The 13,725-nt window shown below is 36.6% G+C and overlaps 1 protein-coding gene across 1 annotated transcript; it reads left to right on the top strand.

The window, feature by feature from the left end:
• Positions 1-6,315: 6,315 nt before the first annotated feature.
• LOC139429162 (uncharacterized) lies at positions 6,316-12,668 on the top strand. Its single transcript, XM_071194661.1, has 2 exons — positions 6,316-7,619; positions 12,371-12,668. Exons 1-2 carry the CDS (start codon positions 6,316-6,318, stop codon positions 12,666-12,668), a joined length of 1,602 nt encoding a protein of 533 aa, XP_071050762.1.
• The last annotated feature ends 1,057 nt before the right edge of the window (positions 12,669-13,725 follow it).

Below are 13,725 nucleotides of genomic sequence, written 5' to 3' on the forward strand. Positions count from 1 at the left end.
TTTTTTTCATTTCAAGAAAGCTTTGTGATTTATAGAATGTTTCAGCTACGATTTTTAAGATTTCAAATCTGTTAAAGTTTTAACTCTATCTAAAAAGGTGTCCGTATTAAATCATAAATAAGAACTAATTTAAACCTTCCATCTTATAAACCTAATTTTCTTTTCAAAGTCGAATCAACCCCCGGTTAGGTATAAATAGCCTAATTTAGGCAATAATCCCGCCCCCATTACCTCCTTGCGGCTGAGTGGCTATAAGAAAACTTCAGATATCACTAATAAATTGTAATTTAAGAAGTACGACGGATTCCGAAACACCTGCCCCGAGCTACCTACACCTTAATCTTTTCCCCCCTAACGAAATTATACAAATACTCAAACCCGGTACGTTTTCGGCCTCAGCCTAAAATTACAGGGCATCAATATCGGGTGTAATTTGGTTGGCGCTCAAAGCGCACGGGGTGATAGAGTTAATTTTAATTGCGCGAGCTATCCAGCTTTTATTAATTCAGTAATGACCCCGTGATGGGCGTCCAAAGATAGGTAACCGACCGACCAATTCACTTGGGGCCAAAGGCTGCAGGTTGATAATTGAAAATTTATTACGCTCGACCGCGCGTCATTTACTTGTTTATTATTCAAATTGGCGGCGGTGGGTTTATACGGTAACGAAAAAAAAGCTAATAAATTGCCGTCGTAAGTGGCGGTCGACGCGGATGGGAGAATACTTTGAATTACACCAGTGTGTTTTGCGTAATTTACCCGGTAATGTTGGTGCAATTTTGAGGTAAGGAGAGTACGGTGTTTAAGGATCGACGGTCGTGATGGAACACGTGATATACACGCTCCGAAATATGTGTAGTTTTAATGAGTATAAAAAAATTATGTGCGTACTTACTTTAATAGCAAAAAAAAGGGGCTGGGTTCTATAAGTGTTACTTATTAATATTTATCAGAAAAAATGCGTTTTTTACATTCTTTTATTACCAATTTAAATTTTTTATATAACATGATCTAATTAACTAAATCTTTTACAGCAATTAACTAATTAAAATCACTTAAAATGTTGTACAAACCTTAATTATTATTATTATTAATTTTTTAGAAAATAACTTACAAAGTTATCCTTGCTTTTTACCAGATATTAATTCCAGAAGTAAAAGAATGGTTTATACAGTGTGTTACTTAATTATCGTACCCGACGTCATCATTGAAAGTATGCAACCAATATCACAGTACTTATATTGCAATACGGGCACTGTGATATTGGTTGCATACTTTCAATACGATAATGAATTAACACACTGTATAAATAATCAAAACTAATACCGAGAACTTTTCATTTTTATTGTTTCCAGAATACTCGAGAAAGCATTGGTTACTAAAAGTGGACGATGGAATATCGCCGACTTCCAATGCTATGCGACGATAGGAGGAGCAGACTCATCTATATTTTAAAAGTGTAGAGAATGTGAAGAAAACTGGCAACCCATCTTTGACAGAAATCTTTCCTTATACATAATGAAAAGTTTCTTATATTACATAACAATTCCTTCGTTTTTATAGCAACACTTGTATGCCATACTTTCTGGCATGTTATAGTCAATTTAGCAACCTAAGTAATGTATTTCTCAGTTTTAAACCCAATGTTTTAATTATGTTACTGGAGTATAGACGTAGATCCAAGTATAGAATGTAGTACATATTATGACATCAATTGGTGTTGTTGTGATCAATTTCATGGAGAGTGTAGAACAAGTTGATCTGCAGATTGCGATCATTTAGTATTCAATGAGAATTAAGACTTAAAAAAAACATGTAGGAACAGAATAATGGTTAAATCTCAAAATGTAAATATGTAAATCCAGAACGAAAGCCGGAGTGAACATAACTCACATAACATAGTGAGGTGGTATCCATTTCTTACTACCTTAACACTGAATTCAGATTTTGCATACAATCGTTCTAAAATACCCTTACCAAGCTATTTTACTAAGAACCGTAGCTAAAAGAGAGTAGGCAACAGTTTTCGCTCTGTCTAATTTCGGGCAGAAACTGCTATCATTTTCTTTACTTGTTTTTTTAAATCTATCTTGGCGCTATATTTTTTTCTATATTCGAATGTCTTCTTCAGTAATATTTGGCTGTGACCCCATAATCACAGTTTCTTCTGAATCATCTAATTTTTCAATCTTTAGAATTTTTCGAAATATGGCTTCGAATGAACTTCTTTTAATTGCAGAATGATAGACACGATTCTTCATGAATTGCATAAATAGTATGTCCTCACTTGTTACTTTGGTTGAGTTACCCAAACCAACCCAAGAGATAAGCATGTTGTCAACGACGTGATTCGCTTGTTCTACACTTTCTTGAGTTATGCTATCTGTAGGTTTGTAATTAACCATTTTAATTTCTGGTCACAACTGTGTTATACATTCTAAGATATCATTACAAAATTCGTATCTAGTATCAAAATGCAAAATACTTGGACCGCAAACAAAAAGAAAAATATCAATTAAGTAAGATTGGGATGAGAAAACATGATTCTGACGTTGACGCCAGGGGATTGCAAGATTTAATGTTAAAATCGGCAAGGCATTGGTTTGCAAGTAATCATCTTACACCGAATGCTGATAAAACAGAAGTAATAACCTTTACACTAAAGCAAACTACTACTAAATCCTGTGTAGCGGATATAAGAGTCAAGTTTTTGGGTGTTCATCTGGATTCCGGGCTTACCTGGAATGTTCAGAGGAATTAGCCCCACGCTTAGGCTCCACTGCCTTTCTGTTGGGACGTCTGTCTGAGTTTTCCTCTGCTCGGATATTGCGTTCCGCTTATTTTGCGCTTTTTCAGAGTCATCCGAGTTATGGGTTACTGATCTGGGGACATGCTCCGATCAATAAAAGAATATTTGGTATATAAAGGAGAGCTATTAGAAATGTTGCTAACTTGAATCATACTCATGACTGTAGGCCTTCTTTTATTAAATTAAAAATATTAACACTAACTTCATTATTTTGTAGTGTTTAACGCTCACTTTTTTACATCATTGTCAGCTCAGAAAAGATAGTGATGTTCACAATTATGGCACTAGGGGGAGGAACGACATTCGACCAAGGGCACTGCGACTGGAGAGGTCGCGAAACGCATATAATTACTATGGAGTGAAATTCTTCAATGCTTTGCATTGTGGTTATAGAAGCTTGCCTTATAAAGTTTTTATAACCAAAATTAAAAATGTTTTAATAAAGAAAGCATATTACTCCATAGATAATTTCTTATACGACATACAGGCCTTCGATAAATATTTTCATAATGTGTTGCGACTGTGCCTTTATGTCGCTTTATCCATAGCAGATGATCAAGATTAAGTATTCGAAATAGAAATTTCTGACAAGTACAGATTTGTAGACCAATACGCCACCAACCATGAAAACGCTTTCATATGATTCTGTCGATCCTTCAAGAAACTAAAGATATCATGGTGCAGAAAGTACAACATAAAGATGAGTACTGTTCTAAAGTGGCTAAAATAATTTCTAATAAACTACAACAAACCAATACATCTACGTCGAGAAACAATAGCAGATACCTTATTTCCTGGTGTCATTGAAGAGAAGGATACTATTAATTTTGTGATCAATCCAGCTGTTACATCTTGAGACCAGTTTGCGTACGTTGATCCTTTTCGTAATCAGCTTCGCTTGTCATCACTAGTGGTATTGTAAATTGAAGGAAAATTTTTTTACATCTATTTATCCTCTATCTAACATTGTTGAAATTTTAGATCATTTAACCTATTTAAAGTTATTGGTATGTTAGAATAGGCATTGAGCAAAAATTGAGTTTTCAATTACTGTAGGAGAAGCGTTTGAAACGCTTCGCGAGTTTTAAATTATGCCAATCATCTATAGAGAATCTAAAAGAGCTTTCTGGACAATTACTTTACTATTAACTATTTTCGTTTATATTTGTGTGGAAAGATGTATAAAAATGCTAAACTTAACACAATTTTTTGCACAAAAGCGCCAATACGATAAAAAAGACATATATATCATTTTGATAATGAAGATTAGTAATGATTTAACTTTAGCTTTGATTGAAAATAAATATGATTTTTAAGAAAGGTTTTATTAATTTTATGACATACCTTATTTGACCGTCTAAAACGGGCATTAAAAGCTAAAAGTGAAGAAAAGGTTTCAGGATTTCGTCCTGTCAGTAGGTGTCCACCAGGTACCGCCAAAATTACTAAGCGGCTCCGAGCGCTATAATTTCATATGCGCCCATTTGTCTAGTTATGTCATTAATGACGGACTCCCAACTACTAATTGCGATATAACTCGACGCCTGAGGTGTCCGGGACCACCTTAAGCCGAGTACCTTTCTAAAGGAAAAAGAGAAGAGATATCGTTTAGAGGGAATTAAGTACCTGCCAGGAGAAAGGAACCAAAAAAAAGTATAAAAGTAAGTCCTATTTAAAAAATATTAAAGAATTATTAAAAACCTAATTCTTGAAGATTTTTTGAAGATAATTTCTAAGAAATTGTTATGTGTCGGAATTGTTCTTAGAGAAAAGGGGATCTTCTTTGGAGGCTACGAAGACGTTTTAACCGTCATAGTCCATCGGTGTTCGCTGTCTCGCGACCACATCAAAGGCGACCGCGAAAACAGAATAGACAGAGAGATTCACGCGCAACCGTAAATGAACCGTACGAGAACGTGCTATGATTATGATATGTGCTCGTCTTGTGGGCGCTTCTGGTCGCTCAATCTGATCTGTCAAGGCAACGTAATCTTCTTTTTCAAATACTCTGATTAATTACTTTGCTATTAAGTTATAGCACTTGTAAAAACATTTCAACAAAGAAAAGTTAAAATGTTTCTTAGTGGTAAATTATTTTCTGATAAATATTAATATTGAAATTAAAGATAGGATATTCTTTTATTTTAACAAGAACAAATCTTAAAGTAATATAACTTTATCGAGTCCTCTTTTCTGCTTCTTCTGTTGGAACATTGTCGGTGGTGGTGTGGAGACGTTCTCTTTACCACATCCTTTCTCCTTCATCGGGCTCGTCCCGTCCTCTTCTTCGCGTTCATTGTAGTGCGGCCGTCGGAGCACCGGTCGACGATAATTAGTTACCTTATATGGGGCCACAAAGGGGCCGCCGTTCAGCCCGCAACCCGCACCCTCCGCGGCCCCACAGGATCAAAGTGCCGCCTTCCTGCCACGCCGAGTATAGAAAGACAGAGAGAGACGACTAGGGGCCGTCGAGACCGCAGCACCGGCACCGCCTTTATTGCCGATTATCAAAACTAATTTGGGCTTTGATCTTTGATATAACAATTAGTTTATTATATTGGCGCTCTCGGTTCACTCCCATTATCTTTCCTTTTTTCTTTTACATTCTAACGTCGCGCCTCCTTTAACTTTTACATCCTTTCTCTTTTCACATTCTGTTCCATTCTGCTTTTTTTGATTCTTTAAAATGTATAGAATAGGCCACCAGAGATGATGTGTTTTTTTTAAATTTTTTAATATTAATCGTTTATTTGATTCTAAAGAATAATAATTTTTAATTCATTTTGTGTTAAGTTTTTCTTTCTTCTTCCATGGCCCACCGAAGACGATATCTTAAATTATATCTATTGGAATGTGTTAGAATGAAGAGGAACGTTTGTGAATGTGTACGGTTGAAACGGAGTTGTTGATGGAATTAGAGCCGTCGCGTGAATTGGGGTTTATGGCTCTTTACAGATCCTTACGGTTGATTGCCGTGTGGGAGAGTTGCGGAGGGACTTTTTTATTTCAGGAAGATATCATGGATTTTGTGGAGGCGGTTGTTCTTTTTCAAAGACGATTCATAACTATTAAATTATAATTTTCTATACATAGAGATGAGAGATAAATTTATTAGATCTCTAGTTGAAGATGTGAAGATGCTTCGTGACAGCTGGGACTGCTTAAAACTATTGAGTTTCCCTATAATTGTGGAAGAGCAAAACTACCAAATTATTACGTATTCCAAATCACACCAAGCATGAACCTGCTTTCGTATGATTCTATGGGTCCTTCAAGAAATGAGAGAAGTACTGAATCGACTAAATTCTAGAAAGAACGCTGATGCCGGTTCCCAGCCAACATAAAATTCTTATGGGTTAAATTGAAATTTGAAATAATGTTAAGTATCAGTTCTGGGAACTTTCCTTGACATAGAGGGAGCGTTTGACAAAACCACCTTTAGTAGCATAAGCCTGGCACTGGAATCTCGAAGAGTGCCATCGGTCATAGCGGGCTGGATTAAAACAATGCTAGCAAGCAGAGTTGTTCAGACTAAGGCGAAAGGACACACAGTACAGAGAGCTGTGGTTAAGGGTTGCCCACAAGGTGGGGTACTCTCACCGCTTCTCTGGTGCTTAATAGTTGATGATTTCATTCGTGAGTTAAATAATAAATATCTCTTCACAGTTGGTTACGCAGACGACGTGGCTATTTTGATAAGAAGTAAACCTGACAATTTTCTTTGTTACAGAATGCAGCAGGCACTTAAACTCGTTGAACGATGGTGTGAAGAACATACCCTCTCTGTCAATCCCAAAAAGACAGAGACTGTTCTCTTCACTAATCAGAAGAAACTGGGACACTTAACGCCACCCAATTTCTGCAATAATCCATTAACCTTTGCTCCAGAGGTGAAATATCTGGGTGTTATCTTGGACAAAGGCCTAACTTGGACATCACACATTAGTTGCAAAATCAAAAAAGCAACGATTGTACTGACCCAGTGCCGAAGGGCTATTGGGAATACTTGGGGATTAAATCCGAAAGTTACAATGTGGATCTACACTTCTGTGATAAGACCCATGGTAGCTCACGGAGCCATAGTCTGGTGCTCAGCACTAAAACATGCATATAAAGCTACATTGCTGCATCAATTGCAACGACTGGCCTGCCTGCTAATCACAGGCGCTATGAGATCTATACCTACGATTGCAATGGAGACTATGTTAAACGTGCTGCCCCTAGATATTTTTATCAGGGAGGTGGCCGTGATGGCATTGCTTCGGTTGCGATCAGTAAATGAAAAGCAGGTTGTTAAAATGGGAATAGTCCGGAGCAAGCTCTGGAGTGAGGCTGTTAGTAAACAACCCCTCCTTAAAGCTCGCACAGACTACATTACACCTACTTTCTTAGGCAAGCCACACTTTGGCATTGAAACGATACCCCAGAGCAACTCAAGCTCGGACAAAACGCTGACCATCTACACTGATGGATCAAAGAAGGCTGAAGGTTCCGGAGCGGGAATCTTCTCGCACGATCTCCAGCTGCACCTTTCCACTTCGTTAGGATCGTATTGCACGACTGCTCAAGCCGAATTAATTGCTATAAATATAGCAGCCGATGCGATTATCGACTCCAAAAAAGTCGGCAGAAACGTTGTAATCTGTACTGATAACAGACAGGCTGTGCTGGCGGTTGGCAGGCATCATACTGCATCATCGTTGGTGAAGTCCTGTCGGCAATCACTCGAAGAGGCAAACGTATACAACAACGTCACGATAAAATGGCGAAAAGGACACATCGGAATTAAAGGACATGATCATGCGGACAGGTTGGCGAAACGGGCGGCTAACAAGTCACCAATCTCCCCTGAACCGTTTGTACCACTAGCTATTAATACAGCATCAAAACTGATAAACTCCATCTCCCACCGAGCTTTTTGCGATAGATGGGATGGGACGGCAGTAGGTGCCTTTGCTAAGAAAACTCTGCTCTACCCTGACCGGAAGACATCTACTCAGTTTCTGGGAAAATCGAAAAGTGACTTGAGGCTTCTCACCCACTTCCTGACCGGACACTGCAGGTTACGTAAGCACATGTTTTACATGAAGCTGGCGAATACACCCCTCTGTAGAGGGTGTGAAATGGAAGACGAGACGGTAAGTCATACTGTTTGTGACTGTCCAAACCTCGTGTACTTAAGGGAATCTATTTTCGGAGTACCATGGCTCCAAATTTCGGATATAAGGAACATACCTTTCTGTTCTATATTAACGTTCATGAAAAGATTGGGCTGGTTTTCTGACCCTTGAATGAACAGTAAACTGTGGGGACGTACAAAGGGTCCGCTGGGGCCTAAGTGCTGTGAGTAACTCACCCCCACGTGAAACTACATACATACATACAAGTATCAGTTCTACGAGTGTAGCTAAGAAGTACCAAAATGGCCATCACAAGTCACTCAATGCAGAAACAATTTTCTTGTGCAACTTAATTATGGAAAAGTGTGCAGGGTGCTCACCTAGCACGACACTTCCTTTTAATTTCTGTCATTCTCGTAATCTTAACCTATGTGCAGAAGACTAGATGCTGATGGCAGAAAAGTAGATACTATTAATGAGGAGTATACATTGCTTGCAGACGATTATTTTCGACTTGTAGAAGACCTCAATGTATTAGATATAGAAGCGAATATAGATAAGTAAAAAGAGAAACTTTATTCTACACATTGTAGCGTGTAAGCGTGGTGCCAATGATTCTACCTGTTGAAAATAGTACTGAATACTAAACACAATTAGTACAAACATCAGTAAGTCATTGGCATAAATTCCTTTTAGTTTATCTTTGATATTCCTATAAATCTTACAACAGTTCAAATGAAAAAAAAATTTTTTTTTAAATCAAAATGTATAACCTCAACACTAACTAAATACAGTTATCATATTGATATTATATTATACATTTAGTACACGAATCTTATTTAACATGATTAGATACACATCAATGGCTAAATAATATATAGTTTCTCTTTTCGATTAATAAATGTGGATGTTATGTAACGATAATTACTACATAGATCCAGTTAATTGCTACATTATCATTTCCATATTGCATGTTCGAAGTTAATTCATATTATTATTATTAGGTGGGGTTGTTATGACTTTATTTATTTTGTTATTGTTTTGAAAATATGTTTTTGTTTGAATTTGTGAGTACTTTTTATTAGGTTATTTTGTATAGGATGGGATGAGTTAACCACAAAAATGTTCTCGTATTCAAGGTGTCAGACTTTCTTAATGTCTTTCCCTTTGCAAAAGAAGTGCTCTCTTATACCGGGAGCTAACCGTGAAACCGCACGTAGAAAATTATTGCTCTCGTTGGCCATTACATTTTGTTTTACACTCTCTTACAATGTAAAAATATCGAAAAAAAAAAACGAAATTAAATATTTTTCCACGTTACTAAACTTAACCATTTTGTCAAAGTTAAATAATTCAAATAAAAAAAAACTTAATATCCGATACATTTCCAAGTATTCTTATTTTTTAAATTACTAAATTTCCCAGAAGAACACCCAGAAGGCAAAATTAGTTCGACAACTTTTTTACGTATTTATTTTTTTATAAACATCGATTTCTTAGCAAAACAAAAAAATTCTTTTGACTTGTCGAATAAAGGCATAATGCGACAATCACCATTGTCAATTGCGATTAAACTGACAGTTCGTTGCCTCTCGCGCCGACACGTAATAACGCCTAAAAGGTAATAACAGCCCACGGCTCAATATCCAACACGCCCGAAGACCGAAACCACAGGTATCAATAAAACCATGAAGCTGAAGTGAAATACCATTGTCTCTTCGCGGGTCTTGAAAGACGAAGAAAGAAAGACTGAGGCCGAGGCCATGCGCGTACAGAGAAGAGGGCATGAACGAAGAAGAACTTCTTTAGGGCAGCAACAACGATATCAATGGAGACGAAGAAAACAGAGTTCCGTTTCTCTCCAACACATTTATCCATACGTTTATAGTTAATGTCGTTTCTCTTTTTTCACGCGCGTTTCGGCTTCGTTCTTTGTTTTCGGTCTTACTTCTTTCTTTAGTAGCTTTTTTTGAAAGGAACCGTTTCTGTTTCCCAACAGTTGCCCCACACGTATACACACACACCATTAAAATTAAAACAGCTTTTATCTGATGTTTGTTTAGCTGACTCTCAAAGGAAGGGCCGACATAAAAGAACATACCTACCACGCGTTACTCAAGACTTAAGCTTGATTCATGATTTGAATAAAAGAAGAAATTGAAGATGTAACATGTGATAGAGAAAATTCTTAATATTAATGATAATTAGCAATTTTAATATTATTAATACAGGTTATTGTAAGTTAATTCCAGTGTTGAATCATTTTGATACGATAGAAAATTTGGCAACTGGAAATTTTGTATTGGCACTGGAAAAAGCCAGCAAAACTTATCAGCACGATTAATAATGATACAAACAAGTATGCAAGACTGAGTGGATAACAGATCGCAGACGTTCGCAAAGTATGCTTACAAAGAAAATATCGCAATAAAAGCAAGAAGAAAAGTGAGATGAAATGAGAGGCATAATTATCCGCGATCCTTGAGACCTTAGATACAGATTCATTATGAAGGAACTCAGGAAAAAATCTTAATCTTTGCGATTGATGTAGTCACAATTTGTTTTCTGGTCATCGTGTTTTTTCCAACTTGCCCAAAAACTAAGAATCGCCTGTCTTTTGATCAACGATACTCCTCTGTTGAGAAAAGTTGGCTAAATGATTTAACACCAATTCAAAAGTTGTTGTTTATATTCAAGAAAAAAGCAACCCTCCAAACAACCATATGTATGTTTGACACAGCTAGGTATTTTTTTGAAAAGCTGCTAAATAGAGTAATCTACAGCACTGAATTTGCGGGTAGTTTGTCTAACAGGTTATAGATGATCGACTGCTGATGAAAAATTATGCATCGTCTGTGAAACGCATAAAATAATCATGACTCGTAGCTGATATCATGTTGGTTACTCTAGATATAAGAAACACTAAAAAAAAACTTTTCAAATCCAGCCTATGTAATGTATGTAGTTAACAAAAGTAAACTTTAAATATTCAATAAAACATTCCACTTACACTACAGGAATCATCTCGGAATGTGGTAATACAAAATATTCTTTCTTGGATGGCCAGAAAAAACTAACATGCTGTTGCTCAATAGACTGATACTGAGAGACTGGTACATTCGTAGGAAGTAAAATTTCCAACACTACAACAATAAAATACCTGGGAATAATGGCTAACAATCGTGTGATTCAAAAACAACTTTCGTTTGGTATATATTAATACGAGCACAATTATGGCCATGTTGTATCGCGCTATAGCAATCATAGAAGAACCCAGATTCAGTGCAAACTGCTGAAGCATGTTGTTAATTCAATAGTGATGAAACAGCTATTATTTATATTTATATTCTATATTTATATCATTAGCCGAGATGGGACAAGGAGATACAAAAATTGCAATAAATTAAGACCCTTATTCTAGGTATTAAGAGAACATGGACACTGGATATTATCTTGGACAGTTTTTGATTGTCCATTTCTCGTTTAGCGTATATTTAAACAAAATGGCGAAAATATGTAGTCCTCAATGCCTAAACTGTGATTTGAGCCCACATCTCAATATAACAATAACTAACAATAGAGTTGGCTTCAAAACTGTATCACAGACATTATGGCATACACTGACTATAAATGTAGGTGGATTGAGTGTTTGAGTTAGGCACAGGTGAGTTGCTGACTAACTGAGTTGTAAGATTTTAAAGAGAAAATTAAAACGTTACAAATATTGACAATTTTTGATTATTTGGAAGTGATAAGAATTACGTGTCAAACTAAATGTGATGCTGGGAGGATGTTACTGCTTATTCACGCCTTGTTTTTAAGCTGTCCTGATATAAAAAATACGGATCTTGCTTTGGATGTGTAGTTCTATTTCCAGGAGCCGGTGATGGATCTCCGAATCATTAAAAATTAAAACCTCCTGATGTAGATGGTATCCCGATAAAGATTGTCAGAAGACTGTGACAAGATAGTTAGATGTATGTCCAATGCCAACCTAAAAGAAAGTACGTTTTGTGACAGAAAGGAAAATACACATACAGACTGTTGTGGAAGAATGGGAAGTACTACCTATTTACAACTACAATCGCTACAACAACACCATTAATAGGAAAGATTAGTATGAAATCCAGTCGAACCTAGATGATATTATACCATTAAGTCTAAAGTATATATTGTCAACTTTTCACCGGTTTTGTTACTTTTGAATTAAACTTTATCAGAAATTCAAAAGTGGACGATAAAAAGTTTAGAAATACGAAAGAAAGAAATAAAAACAAGAAAGCCATTGATTTCCAACTGGAACAGTGGTGCCATAATTGGATTGATTTATCCAAACATACCGTAAGATAGGGCTACTTGGCCACCCCGGGGTTACTTGTGTCACGAAAGCAAGGTTAGATTATGTTTTTGTTTCTGGTGTTTTTTTTTCTTGTTATTAAAGGAAGTCATTGACTAAAAATGGTGCGCATCAAAAAACTCCAGGGTCAAAATCTTACATGAATTATAAAGTGAAATACTTGGAAAAGGCTATGGATGCAGTTCGGAAGGGGATGTCAAGGAAAAAGGCCGCAGAAAAGTTCAAAGTGCCTCGGAGAGCATTACTACAGAAGATGCTTGAATGGAATTCAACACCAGTTGGACATCCGATTGTTTTAAGCAAATCTGAGGAGCTGTTGATTTTTGAAACTTTGCCTGTTGTTGCGAATTGGGGGTTCCCCTTGACAAAGGCCGACATTTGAAATGACACATTACAACATTCTTTAACAACGCTAACCTTGCCCTTTCTTCAGTGAAAAGTGTAAACCTATATAATTATGATGTGTCCAAAAAGCCCCAACAACGGGGCTATTCGGACATCACTTTTTTATATATTTGTTTTATGATAGCTATAGAATCCTGAAGGTTAGGTTGGTATGATGAACAAGTTTCTGTTGTCCTAACTTTTTAATTTCTTCACTTTTAATCTTGGAAAATGCGCAGAAAACGTGTCCAAGTAACTCCATCTTCCGGTACAATGGCCTAGTTATTCAAAAAAATTTAGATTCCATGAGTTTCTACACCTTTTCTCAGGGTGAGTTATTATCGACTTTATTTGAGAGTTAAACCTATTGGAGATATATTTTTAGATTTTTAAATTCCAGTATATTAACAAACTTGAATTAGAAGCATGGACATGCTTTAATTTTGAATACCACAAAGCTGCAAAATATCCCAAAGAAGACACCAGATTTGCTATAATGTTTGCAAAAACTTTTTGACCTGGTGATTGTAGTGAATACAGATTGTGACTATAGATGGTTCAATAGCTTTTTGCTTAATTCCATAAATCTTATTATTTTCAAGTCCACACTATTGATGACTATTGCTATCATAAATCTAGAACTCTGGTATTATAAGGGTGAAATAATGGATCAAGACCAGGAGAAGCATGTGAAGTTACAAAAAAATGCCACAATCATTTAAAAATTTTCAATTCTCAAACTTTATTAACAATTTTCTGTTATGAATTGTTATAAAAATGAATATTACATAAATAATAAATTGGTTTATTAGTCAAATTATAAATTATACCATGAGTGGTCGCCCACGACAACATCATAGTCGTCGTTTGCTGGTTCGATCGACGCCGTTCGGGCGTCGCGAGGCTGTTTCTGACCGACGATGCCACCCAGAAACAAAGAGGCTCGCTAACATGGCCCCTTCCCTAGGTCGCGCCATTCAGGTGTTCGCCGGCGCTCTGCCTTCTTTGTCTTTTTTTGCCGTTCGGTCCGTCCCCGACCTGCGCTGCCCACCCAA

The sequence above is a fragment of the Onthophagus taurus genome, chromosome 2, assembly GCF_036711975.1.
Source record: "Onthophagus taurus isolate NC chromosome 2, IU_Otau_3.0, whole genome shotgun sequence".
Classification (NCBI taxonomy): domain Eukaryota; kingdom Metazoa; phylum Arthropoda; class Insecta; order Coleoptera; family Scarabaeidae; genus Onthophagus; species Onthophagus taurus.